At 40.6% G+C, this 26,029-nt stretch overlaps 1 protein-coding gene and 2 long non-coding RNA genes across 6 annotated transcripts in view; 2 read left to right on the plus strand and 1 right to left on the minus strand.

The window, feature by feature from the left end:
- The window catches only part of LOC309654645, a 619,568-nt gene that overhangs the window by 188,473 nt on the left and 405,066 nt on the right, over positions 1 to 26,029 (minus strand). The gene's annotated exons all lie outside the window — the stretch shown is intronic.
- The window catches only part of MPP7 (MAGUK p55 scaffold protein 7), a 261,809-nt gene that overhangs the window by 155,375 nt on the left and 80,405 nt on the right, over positions 1 to 26,029 (plus strand). For all 4 annotated transcript variants that reach the window (XM_082448953.1, XM_082448952.1, XM_082448955.1 and 1 more), the window contains 6 exons: positions 10,555 to 10,686; positions 18,790 to 18,871; positions 19,410 to 19,495; positions 22,987 to 23,061; positions 23,246 to 23,442; positions 23,918 to 23,982. In XM_082448953.1, the coding sequence (XP_082305079.1) occupies positions 10,555 to 10,686; positions 18,790 to 18,871; positions 19,410 to 19,495; positions 22,987 to 23,061; positions 23,246 to 23,442; positions 23,918 to 23,982 (637 nt within the window). The remainder of the gene's footprint in view (positions 1 to 10,554; positions 10,687 to 18,789; positions 18,872 to 19,409; positions 19,496 to 22,986; positions 23,062 to 23,245; positions 23,443 to 23,917; positions 23,983 to 26,029) is intronic.
- On the plus strand, positions 10,702 to 13,645 carry LOC309654650. Its single transcript, XR_014260377.1, has 2 exons — positions 10,702 to 11,300; positions 11,852 to 13,645. It is a non-coding gene; the product is annotated as an uncharacterized lncRNA (long non-coding RNA).

Below are 26,029 nucleotides of genomic sequence, written 5' to 3' on the forward strand. Positions count from 1 at the left end.
TCTACCTTCTTTGAAAAATCTCCTTTGGAACTGTGCTATATATGGTCTTAAACTGATATTCAAAAAAGTATTAAATAAAAGATAGAGAACATGTAAGTAAATCTAAAGCACATGAAAGTATTTCTGCAAAGGGTAAATGAGCTGTGATTTGTAATATGAGAGGAATTGACTGGCGCAGAGGAAACTGATGACACTTTAGTTCTAGAAGAATAAGGATCTGGGTTAGTGCAGAAAGGTTGCTTGACGCTGAAGATGGAGTGCGCAGAAAGTGAGCAGCTTGGAGGAGATTCGTGAATGCTCTGAAAATTTCTTCACTTTCCTTATACTGCACTTGGGAAGTTGATGTTAATCAGAGCATGGCAAGGGTACCCATGAGGTGCTTGGTAAGCTCCTTTTTGAGAGCGTTATCTTGGTTTGAGTTTTACAGATTACAGAGGAATGTTTCTGACCCCCCAGAAACAAAAAATCTGATTTTGGTATTCCGTTCAAGAGTGCTTGAAATGGAATAGCTAATAATAAAGAGGTTATACTGGATGGAAACCGGTATTTGGCGGGAGAGGGGGGTGTGATCTTAGGTGGTTATGCGATAAGAGAAGGTATGTACATTTTGGTGTCTGCCCCAGGTTCCTGGCCCAAAGCTTATTAAACCCTAGTTAATTTCCTAAGTGATAAAACACTGGGAGCATCTGTTGTACTTGTATTTATTTATCTTTGACCCTGTGCCTGACACAGGTCACCTCCAGCCCTTGTCAATTTTTAAGTGGTAAGAGCTCCGGGAGCATCTTTTGTTCTAATGAGGTGACTCTGGGTGGGCTCCTGGCTGGGGGCTGGTCACCAGCAAGACCACACCAGGATTAGAAGCTTGGAATTTTCAGCCTCACCCCACCCCTGCCGCCGTCCTCCAGAGAGGGGAGAGGGGCTGGAAATGGAGTTAAGAATGGATTACACCCACGTGAGGAAGCCTCCCTAAAATCCCCAAAGTGTGGCGTTCAGAGAGCTTCTAGGCTCGGGGACACATCCACGTACCAGGAGGGTGGTGATACACCCACCTCCACAGGGACAGACACTCCTACCCTCCAGACCTTACCCTGTGTATCTCTTCATCTGACTGTTCATCTCTGTCCTTTATCATATCCTTTAATAAACTGGTACATGTAAGTGTTTCCCTGAATCCTGTGAGCTACTCTAGCAAATTAATTGAACCCAAGCAGGGGGTTGTTGGAACCTCACATCTGCAGCTGGCTGGTCAGAAGTACAGGTGGCAGCCTGGAGTGGTGACTGGTGTCTGAAGTGTGTCTGGGGGCGGGGGGTGGGGGCGCAGTCTTAAAGGATTGAGCCCTCAACCTGTGGGAGCTGACGCTGTCTCTGGGAGGATGACCTCAGAATTGAGTTGAACTGTAGGACGCCCAGGTGCTGTCACAGAGAATTGCTTGGTGTTGAGAAAACCCCTCACACGTTTGGTGATCAGGATTTTGTTTTGTGTGAGCAGTAAAGGAAGCACACGGGAGAGAAACACAGCAAGGAAGGAAAAACTCCTCCAGAAGGAAGAGAAATGTGGGTTTTCTGCCCTTTACGATGGCATCACGCAGCACCATAGGGCAGCTTTTAATTGAGTACCTAAACTTTGTTATGGCAGAAATACCTCAGATGAACGATTTTGTCTGTTTTCACATTTACGTAGCAGTGTGACTAAGGAATGGTGAGAAGCCAGCATGAAAGGTGTATGTTCAGGAAATAATGCGTAGAAAGTGGGTGACATTGCAGACACTCGACTGTACAGTTGACAGTGGCAATTTCTAGTTCACCAGTCTTGGGAAGAAAATACTTTTCTTCCCCATTTGACCTAACATGTAACATTGCTTTCCTTGAAATCATTTATGTTAACCACCGTCACTTTGAATCTCACTTTTGAAGGTAATTACTTTAAGAAGTGCAGTCCCCAAATAAGTTTTAAGCTATTTCAGAATATGATCAAATACTCCTTTTTGTCTTGGGAATAAATGAAAACATTTGCTTTTTTTTCTTTTTTTTTTAAGAGCAGAAGCAAGGCACAGTAGAATATAACATGTGTACATGAATTGTTCGTTGAACTGACAGTTAAAATATGAAAAATGTAATTCCAAGGGGTTAACTTGAATATTGCCTTTAAATTTTAGTGGATAAGGGAACATTATTTACTTTTTGAAGATTGCTCTTCCATTTAAAATATTTAATTCACAATACTGAAAGGAAACCTGAAATGGACCTCCAAACTAATAATGATTTTTTAAAAACACACATAGGTATATACAACCAAGTGTGTAGCCAACTATGAAATGATAATACGTGGTTTCTATAGACAGCTCGTTTTGAAAAGCATTAAAACTTTCTTTGGTAATTGGTACGTGTCACCAGAGTTGGATCTTCATTCATTCATTCCTGCATGAATTCAGCACCTACTCTGCCAATCCCTATAGCTAGAACTTGTGGAAGATGTATGAAGATACATGAAGATTAATGAAGGTGATAGAAATAGTGGGTAAAAAGAGGGAACGCCCAGAAGTAGTGTGGAACACATAGGAGTGGAGCCGGCGCTGAGGCTGGGTGCGGGCGGGTTGAAGGGGACTGCAGAGGAGATGGTCTGTGCCAGGTGACGCCTGAAGGCTGGTGTGAGGTGACCGGAGGGGCAGAGGAGTGAGGGATGAGTCGGGGGGTGGGGGAGGTGAGAAATGAAGGTGTCCGGTATGAAGTCCTACAAAGGAAATAACTTGTCACATTTGAGGGCATAAAGTAGACTTCGTATGGCTGAGCAACAGCTTGTGAAAGAGGGAGGGGCGGGAGCTGGACAGTAGAGCTGTGAGTTGGGGCCGACCTCCCGGTTTACCCAGGGCAGCCTGGTGTTCGCCTGTAGTTCCAGTGTTGTTACTATTAATAGCCTCCCTCTTAATTTCAGTGGTTTCCTTATTTAGATGATAAATTATATGGCCACTCTAATTGCGAGCATATGAAAAGGTTTGAATTCCATCCTGAGAGCAGTAGAAAGTCATTGGAAGGATTTAAATAAGCAAGCGATGCCATCACTCTGTGTGTGGTATGCACAGCAGTTCCCTGGGTGGGAAGGCCAGCTGGGAGCCTGTAGAAATAATTTGGGTGCAGCGTGACTGTGGTCCTAACAAAGGATGTGAGGATGGAGACAAGGAAGTGGGGGATGGGTGGGATTGGATGTAAATTCAGTATGAGGTGTTGGGACAGCTGGTTAATTATTTGGGGAGAAATAAGAAAGACCTCTACTAGAATGAATTCCAAGTAGATTAAAGATGGAAGTGTAAAAATTGAACCATAATCATGGGATAGAGAAAAAGCATTTACAGCCTCAGGGGCAGATGGACACACACACACATGAAAAGTTAAAAAAAAACAATCCATACATGAGGTTGGAAGGAATAACTTATCTTTATAACCGATTTATGATATTGTCTTTAGTAAGATGTGATAGTTTATTACTCTGACTTCAATTTTTACCTTTTACAAAGTGACTTGATAAAAACTTTTGAAATTAAACAGAAAAGAATTTTGGATAATACATAACTGGGTTTTGAATCTAAATTTTAAAATAGAAGTCCCTATCCTTGTTGCTTTATTAGTGAAGATGAGCATCGTTTCATATGCTTAATGACTTTTTATTTCTTCTGTGAATTGTGTGTTCATGTATCTTTAGGGATAATTACTCTTAATTGGCTGCATTACCTTTCATTCCTTTTTGTGTACAGAAATATTACAGATACATTTTTTCCCATTATAAGTAGGGTAATAGAATGCACTACTTACTGTATTGGAATACACCCAGTCTTTAAAACTTTGAATTGGTCAGTCGCCATATACAAAAAAAATAATCATTATTACTCAATAATGTCTACAAAATCCAGTCTTATTGTCCAAATCTTACAGTCCAGGAAAAATAACAAAGTATAAAAGAAACCACATGGTGAGAAAAAGGTAATGATAGAGTCACAAGAAGCCTGCGTAGATGTAACAGACTCTAAAGCTTGCTGCAGTAGGGGAGGAGCATGGGCCATTTAGGGGGCACTACGGAAGGGACGTTGGTCTCTACAGAGACTTTGTTTCCGGGGAAAGCAAAGAGAGTCATCAATAAATAAAAACCACTCCTAGGCATAACATTGCCACATTAAAGGCAAATCATCCTCTCTGAGTTGTCATTCAGTGGCTCATTTTTGATAAAAGTGAGGTGACATCATCTCTAGAACATGGTATTATAATTTAGGAAGTCAGGGAAAATTTGGTAGATTTTTAAAAGGCAATAAAATAGAAAGATGTGTTGTAATTTTTCAGCTTTCCAAAACATTCACTTACCAGAAATTACTCACTGCCTGGGCATGCGGAATGGATGAGACTTCATTAAAGCATAATAAATGGCAAAGTTAAGCTTCCTTCTGGAAGAATAAATCAGTGTTACTCATCCTTATGAGTCAGACACTTAATTCTAAGGACCTGACAGATATTTAGACCATAGAATTGACTCCAGGGGGTCTAAGGCAGGGAGAGCTTGGGAGCCCGATGAGTTACAAAGCCCAGTGTTCAATTTCCTGCAGATTCCTCTAAGCGACAGGTAAACCCATCAGCTGTGATCGGTGGCATATGGAAACACAATTTTCATTTAGGTACTGCCTCCTGAAAGAAGGTCTGTATAGTGAAGAATAAAGTCGCTGCAGTTAAAACAGGAAAATGGAATACAAAGTTACTTTTAGTTGTCCAAAATAAAAATGTTGCTAACCAAAACTATTTATAAAGCAAAGCTGTTAAAAATAATGAACTTGATATCTGTAAATTAAAGTGTTTTTTTTTGGAATCCAGATATGAAAATACAGAGCTAAGTAGGGAAGATAATAGCTGGTGTTTTAACAATGCCTATCAACTATAGTATTCACTTTATCATGAAATATATTCATTAGCATTCCCTGTTATTCTTACTGTGTGCAAGATAGTTACCCTAGATACAGAGATGACGGCCACTTCTGGTGCTCTTTGTTCCTCTTTATAGGTTCGTGTTCCCATCTGCAGTCATTCCTCTGGTCTGAAAGAACTTCTTATAACATTTTTGGTAATGCAAGTCTGCTGGTGATGAATTCCTTCAGCTTTTGTATGTCTTTAAAAAGTCTTCAGTATTCCTTCTTTTTAAAAGGTATTTTTGCTGGGTATAGAATTTCAGGCTGACAGTAGTTTTCTTTGAGTATTTTAAAGATGTTGCTCCATTGTCTTGTGGCTCACGTTGTTTCTAAATGGAAGTGTGGAGTCATTTTTATCTTTTTTCTTTTGTATGTAGTGTGGTGTGCTTTTTTTTTTTTTTTTTTTTGGCTGATTTTAAGACAGTCCCCTTTTGACTGGTTTTAAGCAGTTTGGTGTTACGTCTTTTCTGTTTATTGTGCTTGGATACGTTGAGCTTCTTAAACATATGGGCTTTTTTGTTTCCCTCAAATTTGGAATATTTCCTGCCATATTTGTTCAAATTTGTTTTAACACCTCTCCTGTCTTTGGAGATGCCAGTTAGGTGCTTATAATAGACCATTGAAGTCCCACAGCTCAATAAATGTCTGTTCATAATTTTTCATTATATTTTCTCTTTGTGTTTCATGTGTTTCAATAGTTTTATTGCTTTGCCTACAAGTGTTAATCTTATTCAGTGTACTGAATGAAATGTATTTTCACCTTTATCTGTAGAAGCTTGGTTTGAATCTTTTTTGTACATTCCAAGTCTCCTGTTCAGCCCTTCTTCTAGTTTTTTGAACATTTGGAATTAGTAGTAACTGTTAATTTCCTTTTCTGTGATCTTTCTGTAATTTCAGGATTTGGTTCTATATAATTCTATCATCTAATTTTTCAGGGTTTAGTTTTATAGCTTTATATTTTTCATCACTATGCATAGTAGTTTCTGATTTTTTACATGCCTAGTAATTTTTGATTGACTGTCAGTCATTGTGAGTTTTACTTTTTTTGATGCTGGATATTTTTGTATATTTATAGATAATATTCTTGAGTTTAAATCACACAATTAAGTTATTTGGAGGCTTGCTTTTAAGCTTTGTTAGGTGAGATCCTAGCAGCATTTAATCTTGGGCTAATTATTTCCTGCTGTTAAGACAGTACCCCTCTGTTAACTCTCCTCAATGCCCTGTGAATTGTGAGGCTTTTCCTTGTAACTGGTGGGAACAGGAGCTATTCCTGCCCTGTGCCAGCCTTGGGGATTGTTTCCTGTAATGCAGGGTTTCTCAACCTTGGAACTATTTACATTTGAGGACTGGATACTTATTTGGCGGTGGGGAGGGGATTGTCCACTATGGTATCAGATGCCTCGGAGCATCTGGCCTCTGTGCACTAGACAGCAGTAGCCTCCCTTGAATTGTTACAAACCGAAAATGTCCCCAGACAGCCATATGGCTCCCGGGGAGTAAAATTGCCCTCAGTTCCGAACTACTGCTCTAATCCTTCCTGGCAGTTGTTCCGTATGCGAGCCTTGGCTAAGGGCTCAAGGAGCTCTGTGTCTGTGCAGCTCTCTCCATTCTCATCCCTTCCCTGAGAACGTTAGCCCCTTGATCTCCCTGGGTTCCCAGCTCTGTTGTCCTGGGTTCCTTCTCCCCCTGACATAGCGGGAAATTCGCTCTAGACAGGAAGCTGGGGCAGTCTTCGGGTTCGCAGTTGTTTCCTGTCTCTCATGACCATTGTCTCATGTCCAGTGTCTTCAAAAACCATTGCTTCATTATCTTTTTTTTTTTTTTTTTTAAGTTTTCTCCAGTGGGTCCCTGTTAACTTCACCTTGGTTCTCATCCTCATTCTTGAACTGTACTTTTGCTGGATACACAATTCTGGGCTGGCTGTTATTTTTTTTCGAAGCACTTTCAAGGTGTTTTAACTTTCTTCCAGTTATCTCACTGCTTGATCATTCAGCTCTCAGTTACTTTTTTTCTTTCCTTCCTGATGATCTGTGTTTTTCTCTCTGATATTTTTAAGAACTACTTTCTGTCTCTGGCATTCTGTCATTTCACTATGATGTATGTAAGCGTGGGTTAATTTTTATTGTTCCTGCTTCCTAAAGGATACATTGGAGTTCCTGAATCTTCAGACTGTGTCTCTCATCAATTGTCAAAAATTTGCAGCTATTATATCTTCAGATAATATTTTATCATCTTGATGATGCTGTTCATTCTTTCCCTTTGAAACTTTTGTTGGATGCCAAAAATAGCACCAACCATAAAGGAAAAAAATATTATTGGGTTCATTAATTTGGATCCTTTTTTGATCAAAGAACACTGATAAGAAAGTGAAAGGGCAAGCTACCAAATGGGAGAATGCATTTGTGGCACCTGTAACTGACAAAGGCTTGGATCCAGTGTGTTATAAAGAACTCTTACAAATCAAGAAGAAAAAGACAGATGGAATAGAAAAATGTGCAAGGATCTTGAACAGGCATTTCACAAAAGAAGGTATCATGATGAATAAAACCCTTGAAGACCGGTTGAAACTCGAAGCGAAAAATGGGACATTGGGTGTATCGGACACCACGGTTGTCAGCAAACAATTGACATTTACATTAAAGAAGTCAGAACAGCAGAAGAAGCAGCAGGAGGCTGAGAAACTGCACCGACAAGAGAGGAAGACCCTCCGCCGTTCGGCCGGTCACCTGAAGTCCAGGCCCCGGAGAGGACGGCCATTCCACTGAGTCTGGAACTGATCCCACGCGTGATTCGGAGGAGCTCGCCTCCCCCACTTGATCATCGTTAGAGTGTATTATCCGCACTGGGGACACACGCTCCTGAAGTCCACGGAAACCCTCGCTGCATCTGCAGAGGTCAGCATCTGGCAGCAGGTCCCAGGCCTCTGGTCAGACTGCGGGGCTGGGCCCGCTGGCTGTGCGGCGCCCCCCAGGGTGCTTCTGTGCCTTGTGGCTCCCCGAGAACATGGTCCCTTTCCCCTGGTTTTAATCAAGTAAACGAGGTGGTGGTTTTGTAATACTGTGAAACGTGCACCGTGACATGAGAGGTTCTCCTGTGCTGAAAACCAGGACTGACGGTCTTCCAGAAACTTTCTTGCACTGCCTGCCGCCATCCATGAATCAAGCACCCAAGATGCCATTCCTGTCTTGCCTGACTTGTGAACATCGGTCGTGTTTATGTTTATACGGATATGCTGGTAGCTGTGTTGCTTGTTTATGTGTTAGTTTGGGATTTTTTTAAAGCGTATTTTTATACCAAGAGAATATAAAGTAATGGTAATAACAGTCTAAAACAGGAAGTGGAAGCTACTGGATATTCTTTTAACTTGGCAGAAGATTAAATACAGATTTTTTTTTTAAATTCTGTTTCTTAAGTGCAATTAGAGATATACTGGCTGGAGAAAACGTTTATAAAAAGAAATGTTTTCATTTGAACAGCAAAGAAAAAAGAAGATATCATGAGTTATAAGAAAGATGAAATTTCAGCCACGAGAAGATAACACTGTATACTCAGAATGGCCATATTTAAACTACTACTGTAAACTGTTGGATCCCATGATGCAGCTAGAACTCACATAAGCTGTTGGTGGGAAAGTAGCTAGAACGACCACTTTGTCTAGTCTGCCTGTGTTGAATGACCTAGATTTCCACCCTTAAATATACTTAACCCAAATTTGTGTGTCTATGCATCAGCTGATATGAAATATTTACAGCAGCGCTGTTTATGATAGCCAAGAGCTGAAAACAGCCTAAAGGTCCCTCAAAGGCATAATGGGTAAAGAAACTATGAAATATGTACATGTTGGAGTACTGTACAACCATGAGAAAGGAACGGCTACCAGTAACAGCATGGATGAACCTCACTAACTTAATGTGAGGGAGAAAAGGAAGATCCCATTATGCGGTATTTAAATAGAGGCAAAACTACCACCTTCAGCGGAATAGAGGCCACGGTGACTAGGAAGGAGCATATTTAGCGGCCCCTGGGGCTCAGTTAATGTTGTGTTTCTTGTTTGGCTGATATTTACAGGGACATATTCATTTTTGAAGATTCTTCATGCAGTATGCTTACGAATTGTGTGCTTTTCCGTATGTATGTTATAGTCAATAAGAAAGCTTAATTTAGACACCATTTCTTCGCCATCTTGGAGTGTCTGTTTCAGTAGATAGCAGATATTAAATATAGGTACATAAAAATGGAAACATGGTTAAAAATCATGAGCATGTATGAAGGCAAAGAAGATGGTGCTGTGAGATCAAGTAACCCGGGGGTCTACATTTATATTGGATGTTTTGGCCACGCCTCTGTGAGAAAGAAGCCAGGTATTTAAACTGAGTGAGGAGGGCAGTGGGTATGAGACAGAGTTGGAGGGTAAATTCAAGACTAGGACTTGCTCTTCATCCCAAACCAGTGGGGTGGGTAGGAGAGTTCTTAGTAGACCCCTTACGTGACTTACTCTGCGTTTCAAAGTAATTACTCTGGACACGCTGTGAATCAGGGATTTGAAAATGAGCCAAAGGTGAATGCAGGTGGACCGTTGAAAGGCTCCAGGTAAAAGATGATGATCAATGATCTAGACCAAGGGTCTGCCAGCGTTTTTATGGAAAAACGTCTGTTGCTTCTACTCAGCTTCTCACTGTAGCATGGCAGGCGCCATAAAGCACACATCAGTGAACAGGCATGGCTGTGTCCCAGGAAAGCTTCACTTACGAAAACAGGTGGCGCAGTTGGCCAGCGTCTGCTCTGGACTGGAGGGAAGATAACAAATGTTAGCTTACATTTTGGAAGCAGATTTAACAGGGTGGATGTTGGGTGTTGGGAGTGTAGGTAAGGGGGATTTCAAGGATGATTTCTAGGCTCTGGCTGGAGTAACCGGTGGGTCATGGTACTGCTGATTAGGGAACAAATTAGTTAAAAGTCTAGACCCAGTCACCCCCAGTAGAGTGACATGTCACGTTTTTCTCATCTTTGGTCTCTAATGACAATATGACCGTTCTGTGGAGCTTCACCACCACAACCACAGTCATGACTAGAAATACTTTTATTTTATTCTTTTATACACATAGTAGTCGGGTGTTACATCAAAAGTTAAAAAGTGAGAAAAATCACAGAAGAATGAAAGCTAGTCAGTTGTATTGAGCAGTTCTTTTTGTGTTTTCTGCTAACAGAAGGAAAGGGGAAAAAAAGACATGCGTCGTTGTCTGACTCCTGCCAGCCCGTTGGCAGTCTGTCTGTAGCCTCATTTTTCTCCCTCCTTTCAAAAGTAGCACTCCCTCACCGACCCCCCCAGCTGCCACTTCTGTACGGATGAACCTGAACCGGAGGACGCCCCGGTTAGCAGACGCTTTACGCTGACGCTTGCCGCACCCTGTGTCTGAGTAGGGTTGCCTCTGTTGTTCTTCAGCTTCCCCTCGCCCCGTTTGCAAGAGGCTCCTTCCCAAGTAGTTGCCTTCTTACCGTTGCTGTGGCAGAATTGGAACATCGGTTTGATTTTCCTTCTACTGTAGTCAAATATAAAGCGCCAAACACATCCAACTACTGTAACACTTTTTACTTTGGGCTTTGATAGGCTTTGCTCTCTGTACACGATACTGTGGCTCTGAGGAAGTATGATCCCGTGTTGCCTCCTATGCCTGATGATATTGATGATGAGGAAGACTCAGTGAAAATCATCCGTCTGGTCAAAAACAGAGAACCGCTGGTGAGTTCTGGTCTACATGTTATGCTCAGCTGTGAGTAGATATCCTGATAAAGCCAAACCTGATGGGCACATACCATTGATTCCTCTCTTTAAAATGTACTTCCTCTGTGTCCTCAACTTTGAAATAAATGGAGCATTCACACCTGAAGCATATGATTTAGAAAAATTAAAATGGAGCCAAATAAAATGGCAGGCATTCTTTTGGTTATAAATAGCAATAGTTTTTAAAATGTGACTTGTTGACATTTATGAAAGACAGCATAACGTGCACCAGTTACAGCTGATTTGAGATTTAAAAGTGCAACTAAAAATAATTGCTTATGGCTTTTCTAGAAAGCCGATTGATTTTAAAGTGACGAGGAGAAATTAATCAGGTGTCTGATATTTCAAAATGTAGATGTAACCATTTGTTTTAGCCCCAGAATTTATACAGTGTTGAATCATGTCAAGGTCTGGGGTAGGCCGACTAATGCCTCGCACCAGCCTGCGGTGATGTCATGTCCTAATCTTCAGAACCTGTGGATATGTTACCTTAAAAGACACAGGGAGCTTTTCATGATTAGTTAAGGATCTTGAGACGGGGAGAGTCTCTTGGATCATCAGGTGGCACCAAGGTAATCACGAGGCTTCTCATTAACGGGAAAGAGGGAAGCAGGAGGGTCAGAGGTACAGAAAGAGATGTGATGGTGAAAGCAAGGGTGGGAGTGATGTGGCCAAGGGATGCCAGAAGTGTCTAGAAACTAGGACAGGTAAGGACTGGGTTCTTTCCCAGATCCTCCAGGAGGAATGCAGCCCTGCTGGCACCTTGGTTTGGGCCTGTAATACCCATTTTTGCCTTCCTATCGATACCTCCAGACCTGTAAGATAACAAATTTGTGTCCTAGTAAGCCACTAAATTTGTGGACATTTGTTAACGGCAGCAATAGGAAATGAGTACAGAGTGTATCCATATTTTTATGAAACTATATTCAAAAGGAAAATAAATGTCACAGCCTAGCAGTTGACTTTAAATGTGTTGTGGCCCATTTATTCTAATTAAGACATTTTTGTGTTCTTAAAGCAAATGGCAGTTGATCATACAATAGTTGCTGGGCACTATGTTATATACTTTACATACTGATTATATTTAATCCTCACAGTTGGTACCATTTTTCTGTTTTTACAGACTAAGAAACTGATATTCAAAGAACTAAAGCAACTTAACCCAAAGTAGAACAGCTACTGAGTGATAGGACTCGGATCTAGACTTGACTCTCTTTCTTCAAACACTAGTTTTTTCTTCTACACCGCATTCTGTCTTTATACTTTTTGGTAGTTTTTATCTTCTTCTTTTGTTTAAAGGCAACTGTGGTGTGTTAATAAATACATTGGACACTCTTACCCAGAATAATATACAGATAACTTTGCTTATCACAGAAGGATAATTGAGCCCCCGAAGCTCATCTGTGGGTGTTCTAAGGCTCCCTGTAATCCTGGTTAAGATTGTTTGGTTTAGATTATACACTAATGCTTTTCGCCTGTGGTTACAACTCTCTGCTGGTAACCTAAGTATGTCTTGGTCTTTATCATGCAGGTGATGCAGGTAAGGGTGGATGGTATGCAGACTAGATGGAGAAAGAGCTCTCTTGGGACCTGTCACCATAAAGTGACTAATCCTTGGTGGGTTCTGTGCATCTACCAATAAGAAGTATGTTTCTGTTTTGACAAATTCAGTCTCTTAGAGAGAGAATTCAAAGGCTGGCCATCTTGAGGAGATCCATAATTCATTACTAACAATTTCTTTGATCAGTCATAGTTTTCCAGAGGTGGTGGTTTTTGGTGTGTTGCTTTGGTGAGCTGACCTTTAAACAGTCATCAGCAACATTTAAGTTCCACGCTTCCTGATCGAAGAAGATCTTCAAATGTTTATCAGAGAAATTAGGCATGTACTGCGTGGGGATTTCTCAAAAGTTTTAACTGGACCTGCTGTAAATTAGTTTCAATTTAAAAAGAAATTGAATGAAGTATATAAAATAATGTAAAGTTGTGTTTTCACAGTCTGTTACTGAATAAATCACACCCTTTAGCTGGTAACAAGCATGTAACAACTGAAATAATTAGACCTAACTTTGAGGTGATAATTCTTTGTCATTAGCTCTCTTTTGTTATAGTTTATATAATACATTAAATTAATAGTTTAAAAATGAGAAACTGGGGAACTTCCTTTGTGGTGCAGTGGTTAAGAATCCTCCTGCCAATGCAGGGGACACGGGTTCGAGCCGTGGTCCAGGAAGATCCCACATGCCACGGAGCAACTAAGTCTGTGCGCCACAACTACTGAGCCTGTGCTCTAGAGCCCGCGAGCCACAACTATTGAGCCCACGTGCCACAACTACTGAAGCCCACGAGCCTAGAGCCCGTGCTCGGCAACAAGAGAAGCTACTGCAATGAGAAGCCCGCACACGGCAACGAAGACCCAACACAGCCATAAACAAACAAACAAATAATAAATTTATTTTTTTAAAAAAGTAACTTAGCCAAAGGTTTTTTTCGCCAACATATGCAGTTAACTTCTTTAAACTCTAGGTTTCGTTTTCTGTATTTAATGCAATTTAAAGTAATTTTGAGTACTTAAAAAATTATTTTAGTCACTGACTCTTCACCTTCCTGGTGAGCCACAATTTGATTGCATGATTTTTGTTCAAGGGGATGTATTAAAAATAAATAAGAACTTCATGTAGAAAACAGAACCTCTAACTGGGATGAAGAAATCCCCAAAATTATTTGTTGGGACTCCTGAAAAAAGGTATTAAGATTTTAAATATTGTTTTAACACTGGAATATGGAATCAAGTGAGAATTACTTGTCTTGAACTTTTCTTCATCCAAATGTGTAATTACTGTATTTTCTTTAGTTTGACAATTATTGTGAAAGTGAAGAAAGATTATTGGGTGAATAAGTTTATAGTTTAAAAAATGCACGACCCAGAAAAATGGAAAGTATTTATTTATTTATTTATTTATTTATTTATTTTAATTTTTATTTATTTATTTTATTTACCTTTGGCTGTGCTGGGTCCCCGCCTCTGTGGAGGGCCCTCTCCAGTGCGGCAAGTGGGGGCCACTCTTCATCGCGGTGCGCGGGCCTCTCACTGTCGCGGCCTCTCCCGTTGAGGAGCACAGGCTCCAGACGCGCAGGCTCAGTAATTGTGGCTCACGGGCCTAGCTGCTCCACGGCATGTGGGATCTTCCCAGACCAGGGCTCGAACCCGTGTCCCCTGCATTGGCAGGCAGACCCTCAACCACTGCGCCACCAGGGAAGCCCCAGAAAGTATTTATTTTTAACAAACTCGTAATTTTATATTTGTCAATTGTCTTCTGTCATTTTGGGGAGGTCATTGGAAAAGCCACAGCTGCCAAAGGGGGTCCAGGGGAACCAAAGACCAAGAGAAAATATAGAGTCTAAGGCATCTTTGGGAGAATGGGTCTGAATAGTAAGACTCAGAAATCGTCAAGGTGAGGGAAGCCAGGCTGAAATAAAATTCTAGCCAAGTGGATGGATGGTCAGGAGCTGTTTGGCAAATGATTCAGGCGGAAAGTCCATACGATTAGCAATCAAGAGGTTAGCTTATCAGTGTTATTTAAGAATGTAATTTTGTTGTTAGACCGAGGTATAATGTGCCGAAATAAACACCGAGCTTGCATTAGGGGACCTCAGTGGGAGGTTTGCTCTGTATCCTTATAGCAGCAAGTCATTTATTGCAGCCTCAGGCTCCTGATCAGAAAATCAGGACATAAGCCTCCTTTGTGAGTGTTTTGAATATCAGCTGACATCTAATGTGTTCGGAAATGCTGTGCAAGTTCTTTGCATTATGCCAGCATCAAATGAACGTGACATAGCATGATCAGGTAGAAGCTAGTTGACAACTAGTTTACAGAGAGGATGGTTTCCTGCGTGAGAGGCAGGGAACACAGATGATGTAGGTATTTGGGAATGGAAAGGAGAAGGGGTGATAGTTTGAGGGGAGGGATGGATGAAAGAATTGCAAGAAGGGGAGAAGGGCACTGGTCAGGTTGCCAGGAACAGGGCTGTTCTCCCTCCCTGTGAGTTTGGAGCAATTTATACCTATTTTATCCAGAAGATTAATTTTTAGACCGGCTGAAGAAAATGAAATTCTCTTAGTGAATGAGTAGATTACGAGCCTTAATTTTCAGTGTTTCTTGCATGGATTTTCCTTTTACTTCTTTTAGAACAGGGGTTCTCAAAGTCTGGTATTATTAGGGTTACCTGAGACGCTCACTTCAGATGCAGACTGTAGGGCCTCTGCCCCCAGGAGTCCACATCATGAGCTTCAGGTCGGGCCTGGGAATCAAATAGATTGTAAAACGTGTCGCAGGCCTTCTTGACGCCAGTGTTTGGTCAACCGTACATGAAAGTCCTTGTTGCAAAAGTCCAACCTGAAATTGACTGTGCCACCTCTTTAAGGAGGTCTTAGGGCGTTGGCAGTGGTCTCCGGGGGACAGTTTTTATCTGTGTCTTAGTGCTCCTTGTTTCTAAACCATTTTCCAGAAGTAACAAGAAAAGTCTAACCAGAATGTTAACTTCTCAATCTAACCTAAAGCTGTCTACACTCTGTCTGTCATCAAAATCACATAGAATAAATTAAAAATAATTATGTAATAAAGTATGTAAGTATTAAAGCATTAGATTCCATTTTAATTTATATTTCATTTCAGACTATACCATCGGAATGTCGACTTTTATACAGTATCACATGAAATGTGCTCTATGTTATTGGGTTTTGGTCTTATTCCTAGTACATTGCCCTAGGAATACATCAAGGAATTGTGATAATAAGGGTTTGGAAAGCAATATGGAAATAGAAAGTGTTCAAGAATGTAGGGATCAAAAAGAAGATTGAGTCAAGTGCTAGAATCCTGTAGAAAGTGAGAGACCGTTTCTCAGGTCCGTAGTTTACCCTGCAAGGGGAGGTAGAATCAGCAGAGAGCAAGCATGTCTATTTCAAGGTCCTACCTATAGCCATAGGTAAGTATATTTCAGGGCCTATAACAAGTCCTGTAAGTGTTGGAATGCTTTTCTCCCTCCACACGTCCTGGAAATGATTTCTTTCAGCCCCTGGCTTTAAAAACCATTTGCGTGCCAGTGACCCCCAGGCCCATTTCTCTTCTGGACCTTTCCTCTGGTCTTTACGTCTGGATGTCCACCAGTCTGCCCAGTATCTCCATTTGGATGTAGCAGGCATCTCAGTCTTCACGTGTCTGAAAGCAGACTGATCTTTGCCCCCAGTCTGTTCCAGCCCTGTGGTTCCCCCTCTCAATTGATGGACAGTCCCGTCTCTCCAGTTTTTCAGCCGAGAGCCATAGAGTCTACCTTTGATGCCTCTCTTTCTTTCACGTCCCATTTCCAATCCACTGGGAAATCCTTTCAGCCCTACCAACATGTTGCAACATATCTGGACCACCTTTCATCGCGGCTCTTCCTGCCGTCGGATCCGGGCCTCCGTCGTCTTTGCCCTGGGTTGTTGTGGCAGCACCCTCCTTGTTCGCTTGCTTTAGCCCCTGCATTCCTTCAGTCTCTTCTTAACGGCAGGCGGGGGGATCCTTCCGGATCACGTCACTGCCGCCGTTCAGGTTCTCCCTGTTGGTTCCACAGCGCAGTCCAGAGTCCTCCCAGGGGCCTGTAGAACGCTGCGCGCCCTGACTCCCCGCTCCTTCTGACCCGCCTGCTGGGCTTCTCCGCTTTTACGTTGCCCCAGACACAGTGGCTTCTTTGTTCTTCTCCGATCCTTCCATTTTGCCCTGGCTCTTTCCGCTGTTCTTTCCCTTGGGCTGAGTCCTTCGTCTCCTTCCAGCCTTCTCGTGGAGCCCGGCGTCTTTACATCCTGTCTTTCCTCTCCCTGCCCTGGCACTCCTGTTCTTTCTTCCCGCCCTACCGCCTCCAGGTCGCCACAGTGTTTACCACCTTCTAACATACTGTAGGATAGATCTCATTGTTTCATCTTCTGTCTGTTGTCTGTCTCCCCTGTGAGAATGTAAGCTCCATGAGGGGGAAGAAACATTGGGGTTTCTTTTTCTTTTTCAGCAATGTGTCAGAAACCCTTAGACCAGAAGCTGGCACATAGTAGGTTCTCAATAAACATTTATCAACTTCATTGAGCACAGCAGACTGGATGGTTCCATACTGAAAAACTGCAGTCCATAGTGGAGCAAGAGATTTGTTTCAGTTACCTAATTTTGTGTTACAAACCGCCACCCAAAGATTGTAGCTAAAACAATAATATTATCTCTCACAGTTTTGGAGGTTGACAGGCTCAGTTGGGCAGTTTTTCCTTAGAGTCCCTCCTGTGTAGTTAGACAGGGGCTGAGACTGGAGTCACCTGAGGGTTTCTTCATCCCCAGGACTGGGGATGCCTGGGCTGGGTGGCCGGAAAGCTGGGGGCTGGTCAGGCATCTCTTTCAACAAGTGGCATCTCCACCTGGCTGGCTTGGGCCTCCTCCCAGCATGGCTGTACACGTGATTTCTTACACGGTGGCTGACTTCCCACAGAGCCAGCGTTTCTAGAGCTCCAGGAGGTTAGCTGCAAGTCTTCTCACCGCCTGAGGTGCCCCAGAACCATTTCACCACTTGACATGGGGATACGGCAGGCGCACACCAAGAGGGGAGAATTGATGCTCTGCATCTGCAAACGCAGTGGTTAAGAAAGCAGTTCTCATCAGTTTGCCTTAGACAGGTTCTGACTTTACTGCATACTAGTCTGATCTCAGGCAAATTATAACCATTTGGCATTCAATTTCTCATCTATAAAATACAGATAAGTAATCTTAAATTAGATAACTAGACCCTTATGACATTAGGCATACTTTGGTGGGAGAGTTTGAGACACATTGTTAAAGAAAGTGAAAGTTGATCTAATTACACTAATTAGTTATATGAAGGATATTACATTTCCAGTCATCTTGGCTATAAGTTATCTGTTTAAAAGCAGAAAATACCAGTAATTGGATAGTCTAAGGTTTATGACCATGGAGAGATACTCATTCAAGTCTTCGGCCTTGAATGCATGCGTAGGTGAGGAAAAATGCCACAAAATCATCCTAACAATTATATAATTTTTTTGCTATTATTAGATATGTATTTGATAGCTGTCATATACAAAATAAAATGTCACATAGAAAGCACGCACTACAAATGGATTCCTAATTTTGTTTCCATATCTATTTGGTAATGCTGTAAGTGTGTTGACTGGCAAACGCGAGAAGAATTCCACCTTCTTGGGGGTGCGCTCTGCCTCCACCTAACGTGCACCTCTTCAGGGCGTGGTGTGATGTAGATGGCTCGTCTAAACCACTGCCAGTTTCTCGGAAGCAAAGTCATGAAAAGGCGTTCAAAGTAACCATGTGTACCTGATGTTCTGACAGAGAGCATGCAGTTAATTTGCTTCTGAACATCCATAAGTAAAGAATTTTCGGGTTCCTTTTGAAATTGTTTCCTAATCTCATGCCAAAATGTTAGTTCTGTTTGTACCTAGGTGCAGTCCTAGTACATAAAAACCTTGGAGTAACAGATGTTTTTTATTTTTTTTCCCCCCACTTTCTTTATTATCATTGCTGAGTTCCTTTAGTGTAATGTAATAGTGTAATAGAAGGATCACTGAACTAAAGGTCACGGGATCTGGGTTTTAGTTTTCTAGTTTATGTAATCTTTTTTCTATTCGCTTCACCTTCTCTGTTTAGTCTACCTTCTCATAGGGTATTGTAAAGATAAAGTGAAATGAGGAAATGCTGTAAAAGGGTAAAAACAAGTAGTATTCAAATACAAGGTATTATGATGGAAAGAAAATATTTGTACACTTTGCATAGTACTGAAGAGATTAAAGATTTCAAAAATCTTTGCATTGTGCTGAAAACCTTAGACGATCTGTGTGGTAGAAAGTTGTGTGTCTAGTGATAAGTATTTGTGAGCAAATGGCACGACGTCTGTTCCTCCTTCCTTTACTTTTTGTAGCGGTTTTACTTTTTCCAGATGAATGTCCTTATTTCTGCCCTCTTTCCTACCACCCAGTACACACATTTACCCACAAACACTATTTTTTTTCCTTAAAAGGGAGCTACCATTAAGAAAGATGATCAGACCGGGGCCGTCGTTGTGGCCAGAATCATGAGAGGAGGAGCCGCAGACAGAAGTGGTGAGGGTTTAAATGTCAGGCGGGCGTGGACGGGTCCCGTGGATTTTATGTGTCACATTTCCAGGATGTAACTGAGAGGATAACAGTCTTTTGATACAGTACAGCAAAACAGTAATAAGATACTGTACTCTGTGTTAAAATGTGGGAACCTGTTTAAATAAATGGTAAATTTCATTCTAGAATACTTTTTACGGTCTTAGCTTATATGGGCTTCCAAGGTTATATTAAGACTTATTTCAATGTCTCTGATTTGAAAAGTACTACTGAAAGCATGCAGCCTTTTAAAAAATTTATCTTTAAGATGAAAGTAATGTGCATCTCTAGAAAAAGACTGAGATGCCTCTGCTGTTCCTTTGGCAGCGTTGTGATGTTACGGCCTTGGAGAGGCTGGAGGCTCAGTCTCTGAAACCTCAGGGGCCCGAGATGTGTCCTCGCGTGCACTGAGGGCACCACACGGTGCTTTCAGGATGGCCACACTGCAAACCACGGCTTCTTTTGTACGTAACACTGCTCACGTTCTGAATTTGCAATTTCTCAGGTCTTATTCACGTGGGCGACGAACTTAGGGAAGTGAATGGCATACCTGTCGAGGATAAAAGCCCTGAGGAAATCATTCAGATCTTGGTAAGCTGAAAATTTACTTAAAAACTGCAGTGACAATGAGGTTGAATCACTGTCTTTCAGACCTGGTTGTGAACACAGGATTTGGATTTAGTAGTCCAGGGTTTGGATCCCAGCGCTGTTACTTAATCCCCCATTATGTCCTTGGAAAATACCTTAATCTTTTTATTTCCTCCCTGTTTTCATCTACAGAATGAGAATAAGAAGTGATAACTCTCTCACTGGAGTGTCTGGAGTGTTAAATGAGCTAATGTAGATGAAGAGTTTGACAGGACCCATCTCAGATTAGGCCCTTAATGCATGGCACCTACTCTGTTGTTGAGGATGCATTTATCTCTGTCTCTAGGGGCTGTGCTTTCCTGGTACATAAAAAAGTAAAACTAACTTAGATGTCTTATGAAATCTAAAACGAAATGAAATTATTATAAGCCTTGGCAATATAAATTCTCAAGTTCATTTGTAAGGATAGAATAAAGGGAGACTGTCCCTTTTACATATGAAAACATGTTATTATAGAGAGTTTAGTATCTCAAAATAGACCTCAGTATATATGAAAATTTAGTGTATGATTAAGATGGCATTTTAAATCAGTGTGAAAGCAGTGAGATCATTGCGTAAATGGTATTGGATTAATTGATTATTCAGTTAGAAAAAATAGTCCTTATTTTACAACTCACACAAAAATAAATCCCCTCCAATTAAGTAAGTTTTTTAAAAAGTCATAAAAAGTAGAGAAAAGTTTTTTTAACCTTGATGTGAAATTCAAATAGAAAAATAACTGATGTGATGACTAGAATTGAAAACTTTTTCTACAGAAAAAGGTGCTGTACATAAAATTTAAAAGACAAATGAGATCGTAGGCAAAATATTTTCAATTTATATGATAGAAGGCTCATATTTTAACGTATATAGAGAGTTCTTAAAAATCATTAAGAAAGGAACGGTTACAGAAAAATCAGCAAAGTGTGTGTACAGAGAATTACAAAAGAAAACATGATGTCTGAAAAATATTGGATTGGTGGTTATTTAAAAGCTTGGTAATGCCCAGAGTTAGCCAGATTATAAGGAAATAGATATGTTTATATGCTTTTTTTGGTAGGGTAAGCTAATAGAACCTTTTGAGATGGCTATCTGAAACTATCCATTTTAAATTTGCATACCCCTTAATCAAGAAATTCAACTGTTGGAAATTAACCCAAAGGAAATAATTTCAAATGTGTATAAACAAGATATTTTAAAAATATTTAGAAACTATCAAGAAGGTTGAATTGATTATCATTCATTCACGTGATGGATTACTGTGAAGCATTCACAATGGCTGATAGACCTATATGACTTAGTAATAATAGTAATACTAGTAATTGCTTACATTGATTGAGCCCTTAATGATACTGTTCTAAGTGCTTTACATACATTAAAACAGCAGTCCCCAGCCTTTTCATCACCAGGGACGGTTTTGTGGAAGACACTTTTTCCATGGACCGCAGTGGGGTGAGGGGATGGTTTCAGGATGATTCAAGCACATTACATTTATTGTGCACTTTATTTCTGTTATTATTACATTGTGATATATAATGAAATAATTATACAACTAACCATAACGCAGAATGAGTGGGAGCCCTGAGCTCGTTTTCACTTGCCACTCACTGATGGGGTTTTGATATGAGGCTGCAAGCAATTGATTTATTATGGTCTCTGTGCAGTCAAACCTCTCTGCTAATGATGATCTGCATTTGCAGCCGCTCCCCAGCACTAACATCACCACTTCAGCTCCACCTCAGATCACCAGGCATTAGATTCTCATAAGGAACACGCAACCTAGATCCCTCACGTGTGCAGTTCACAGTAGGGTTCGCGCTCCTATGAGAATATAACACCGCCAATGATCTGATGGGACGTGGAGCTCAGGCGGTAATGCGAGTGATGGGGAGCGGCTGTAAATACAGATGAAGCTTCGCTCGCTCACCCGCCACTCACCTCCTGCTGTGCGGCCCAGTTCCTAACGGGCCACGGACCAGTACCGTGGCCCAGGGGTCGGGGACCCCTGCATTAAAACACACACACACACAAACTAGAGGAAGGGGAAGGGATTATAGAGAAGACTTACTTTCTTTCTACTTATGCAGTTTAGTATTATATAAATTCTTAATAAGCTTGGTGAGTTACTTTTATGATAAGCAATAACAATGATACTACCATTTTGAAATCACTCCTTTATAAAATTCTGATATTTATACAATTAAACCCCCCGTTTTATGTGAGTCTCTTTGCTGCCCTGGAGCTGCTTCCATATGCTGACAAAAGCTGATTCAATGCAACTTTTCCCATCCTGGCTTTCAGTGACTTCATGCTGATAGATTGAAGCTGGCTGTGATGGGAGTATTCACACCATGGAAATTGGCGAACAGTATCAATCAGGGCCTTTTTAACAAAATGGAGTCCTGGTCACTGGCACACACTGATAGTGAGCCTCAGGGAGGTCCGCCCACCCTGCCCCTCTCGCCTTTCCTCCCCGTCCTCCTAGATATGTACTTAGTGCTTTCACAGAGCTTACGACTTAGTGGGGGTAGCAGACATTAAGAAATAATTGTGTAAATAATTATATAGATATGGTTATGACAAATGCTAAAAAGAGAGAAAGAATGACGTAAGAGTGTGTTAAAGGCAGACCTACTCTTTAAAAAAAGTTTTTTTGAAGTATAGTTACTTTGCAAAGTCGTGTTAGTTTCAGGTGTACAGCAAAGTGATTCAGTTACACACACACACACGTATATACATATATATATTCTTTTTCAGCTTCTTTTCCATTGTAGGTTATTACAAAATATTGAGTAGAGTTCACTGTGCTACACAGCAGGTCCCTGTTAGGAAGACCTACCCTTGTCTGAGGTAGTCAGCAAAGAATTTTGGGTATTGTTGCTTGCTTTAATTAAATTAGAATAGACAGTCTTCCCATCTTTTAATGAATCGACTACATTTGGTGCTTTTCTTACTAACCAGAATATGACACAGATGAGTGTTTTTCATTATTTTTCTGATGAGCATCGCAACTAATTGAGTCATGTATTTATAGCCACGTTACTGGCAGTTGTAGGAATTTTGTCCCTGAAACCTGGCTGCTGAGCCTCAGGTGCAGTGGTCTGAACCTTGCACACGGTCTGTTCTTGCCATTTAATCCTGTTCAAGGCGCTGTGCGTATTCTGTCTTTCTATTTTGAAGTAACTCAACATGGATGGTAATACATTCATCGGCACTTTTAAAGTGCACAGGAGGTAAAAGTGGTTTAGTGGTTAATGTTTTTTAACTTATTTGACAAACTTTCGTGCCTTCTCACGTTACAGGAATTTCTACAAAAATAGTTTCCTTGGTTTGTTCTAAGAGTAGACACCCCAAGCTTGTAAATTTTTAGAATCGTTTCATTTTCTACCTATTTAACTTTCTTCCTCCTTGGCTCCAGAGGTTTTCTTATAACTCTTTCTTTCCTCTGACATCAGGCTCAGTCTCAGGGTGCAATCACATTCAAGATTATACCCAGCATCAAGGAGGAGACACCATCAAAGGAGGGCAAGGTAACCATCCCTCAGAAACCCTTTTTTGTGGGAACCAGTGTTTTTCCATTTACTAAATATCCTCTTTGTCACAACAAGTTTATCTTAATATTCTATTTCTTAAATAAATCAGAGTTAGAAGAATGTTGGCCACTTCACATTTATTTTTTTATATTTATTCATCTGAAACGGAACTTTCTTCCAGATGTTTATCAAAGCCCTCTTTGACTATGACCCTAACGAGGATAAAGCAATCCCATGTAAGGAAGCTGGGCTTTCTTTCAAAAAGGGAGATATTCTTCAGATTATGAGCCAGGATGATGCAACATGGTGGCAGGCGAAGCACGAAGGAGATGCCAATCCCAGAGCAGGCTTGATTCCCTCTAAGCATTTCCAGGAAAGGTGAGTTCCTGGCCCAGAATCATGGCCTGTCTTCAGCTGACCTTTTGTTCTCTGCAAAATATCATTCCAGCATAGTTGTGATAAAATAAGCACTAAAACCTTGCCTTAGAATTCCTTATCCCTCAGGTTTGGATTTCTGTTTTGTCTAACGAAGTATGAATAATGACCAAAAATAATATGACACTCTCAGGTCATATTCAGTTTTTGTTACGAAGCAAATGGAAAATAGCACATTAATATCTGAAACCGTATTGATGTGAAAGATGGAAAAATAAAGAAGAGTGATTTCAGAGTGGGGAGAATTTATAAAAATTTGAAAGTAGAGGATTTATTTCTTAATTTAAGTAGATTGCATTGTGTTCATTTTTTCCTCCAGCGTTCCATTTTTTTCTTAAGGCTTTTAATATTTTGGTGTTATGTTAATCTTGGATCTGTACTGTAAATTGATAGGCATATTGACCTTCTTTTCCCCCAGGAGACTGGCTCTGAGACGACCAGAAATATTAGTCCAGCCCCTGAAAGTTTCCAACAGGAAATCATGTAAGTTTGTTAATCAGAATGCAGAGTAACTAAGTCTTGCTGTTCACTTTTGACTATTACAGCAGGTGTTTGTGGTAGAAGAAGAGGTCCTATTACCTGTGATAGCGTTTGGGTCATTTCACAAGAACCAACAAGTAAGAAATTCATAGTGGGAATAGTAAAGTGAATCTTTTGAAGAAAGGGGTGTTTGGGGTTGTTTATAATAAACCCATGACTCACTCTTTAGGAAAAAAACTAATAACTACGGCTCTCTTTGATTCTGAATTTAGGTATTTTGTAATGTAACCTAAAATGCAACTCTTATTTCTCTAAAGCTAGGAGGTTTGGATAAGATATTTCTTGGTAAAGATTGGAGGAAAAAAATCCATCACTTTCTTGGGCACAAAAGCAATTGTGCCTAAAACAGTCGTTCTTGTTCTACTTTCTTCTTGCTTATTCTGACATCACAGTAACTCTGACCTTCACCCGGTCTGTTCAGAGTTATTACCGGACTAGATTAAAAGAAAATAAGAATAAGAAAAATGATGATGTAGGATTACTGGAAAAGATAGTATGGTTTTTCTTTTAACCTACCCTTCTCTCAGATTCTGTTTACTTCTCACCTCCCACCTCTTGTAAGTCCCCATCCTACTTTATCTTCTCTGCTTCATGGTTCCAGGTATTTTAAGAGTTAAAAAAAAAAAAAGCCCTTTTGTTGCATAGAAATTGTACGTTAAAAGGTGAAATGAGCAAATAAATGGTCCTGGAATTTCACACCAACATCTGTTTTTAGTATCGTTGCATTTTTTCCCATCTCCTGTTATTTCTGTCAGTTTGTAGAAGCCTAGAGCCCAGGAATCACGTTATAAGGGAGCCAAACTACAGTCGAGTATAAATCTCACAAGCAAGCTTCAAGTAGAGCACTGATTCAAAAGCCTGCTTGTTCTTGCTCTGTTAAGTCTGGGCAGAAGGAAAAAACACTTGTCATAGAATGCCACATGTCCCGTGACATCGAAAGCTTCAGGTTTAACCAGAATGTTGCATTGTTCTTAAGTGTGATGAATTTTCACTGGCAGCTCATCCAGTGGAAAGGAGCTCTGAGGCCTCTACCTGACTTGCTCTTTGAGGGTTTTTTAAATTTGGGGGCCTGCACATTTCTTATACATTTGGTGCATGTGGGATAAAATGTGTCTAACTTGAAAATGAAATAAATGTGATTCTACTAGAATCTGAATCCATACTCTAATTTGCTTGAGTTTTAGGCAACTTAGAAATATGTAATTGGTTATAATTATGAATTTTCACTTACTTAAAATTTTTGATGTATTTTTTTTGTTTGTTTTAAAGAACTGTGCAAAGTAGAGAGATTGTCTTAATAGCTCTCCCCAAACTGGTTTCAGGATAAATGTGTGTGAGTGTGTGTGTGTGTGTGTGTGTGTGTGTGTGTGTGTGTGTGTGTGTAGAGCACTAATTGTAATGGAGGCTATTTTGTCTTTGAATTTACATAATTTCTTTTTTTTTAAATTTTATTTATTTATTTATACAGCAGGTTCTTACTAGTGATCTATTTTATACACATCAGTGTATACATGTCAATCCCAATCTCCCAATTCATCACACCGCCCCACCACCCAACCCCTCTTTCCCCCCCTGGTGTCCATACGTTTGTTCTCTACATCTGTGTCTCTATTTCTGCCTTGCAAACCGGTTCATCTGTACCATTTTCCTAGATTCCACATATATGCGTTAATATACAATATTCGTTTTTCTCTTTCTGACTTACTTCACTCTGTATGACAGTCTCTAGGTCCATCCACATCTCTACAAATGACCCAATTTTGTTCCTTTTCATGGCTGAGTAATATGCCATTGTATATGTGTGCCACATCTTCTTTATCCGTTCATCTGTTGATGGGCATGTAGGTTGCTTCCAGGACCTGGCTATTGTAAATAATGCTGCAGTGAACATTGGGGTGCATGTGTCTTTTTGAATTATGGTTTTCTCAGGGTATATGCCCAGTAGTGGGATTGCTGGGTCATATGGTAGTTCTATTTTTAGTTTTTTAAG

Source organism: Balaenoptera physalus (genome assembly GCF_965194825.1).
Source record: "Balaenoptera physalus genome assembly, chromosome: 2".
NCBI lineage: Eukaryota > Metazoa > Chordata > Mammalia > Artiodactyla > Balaenopteridae > Balaenoptera > Balaenoptera physalus.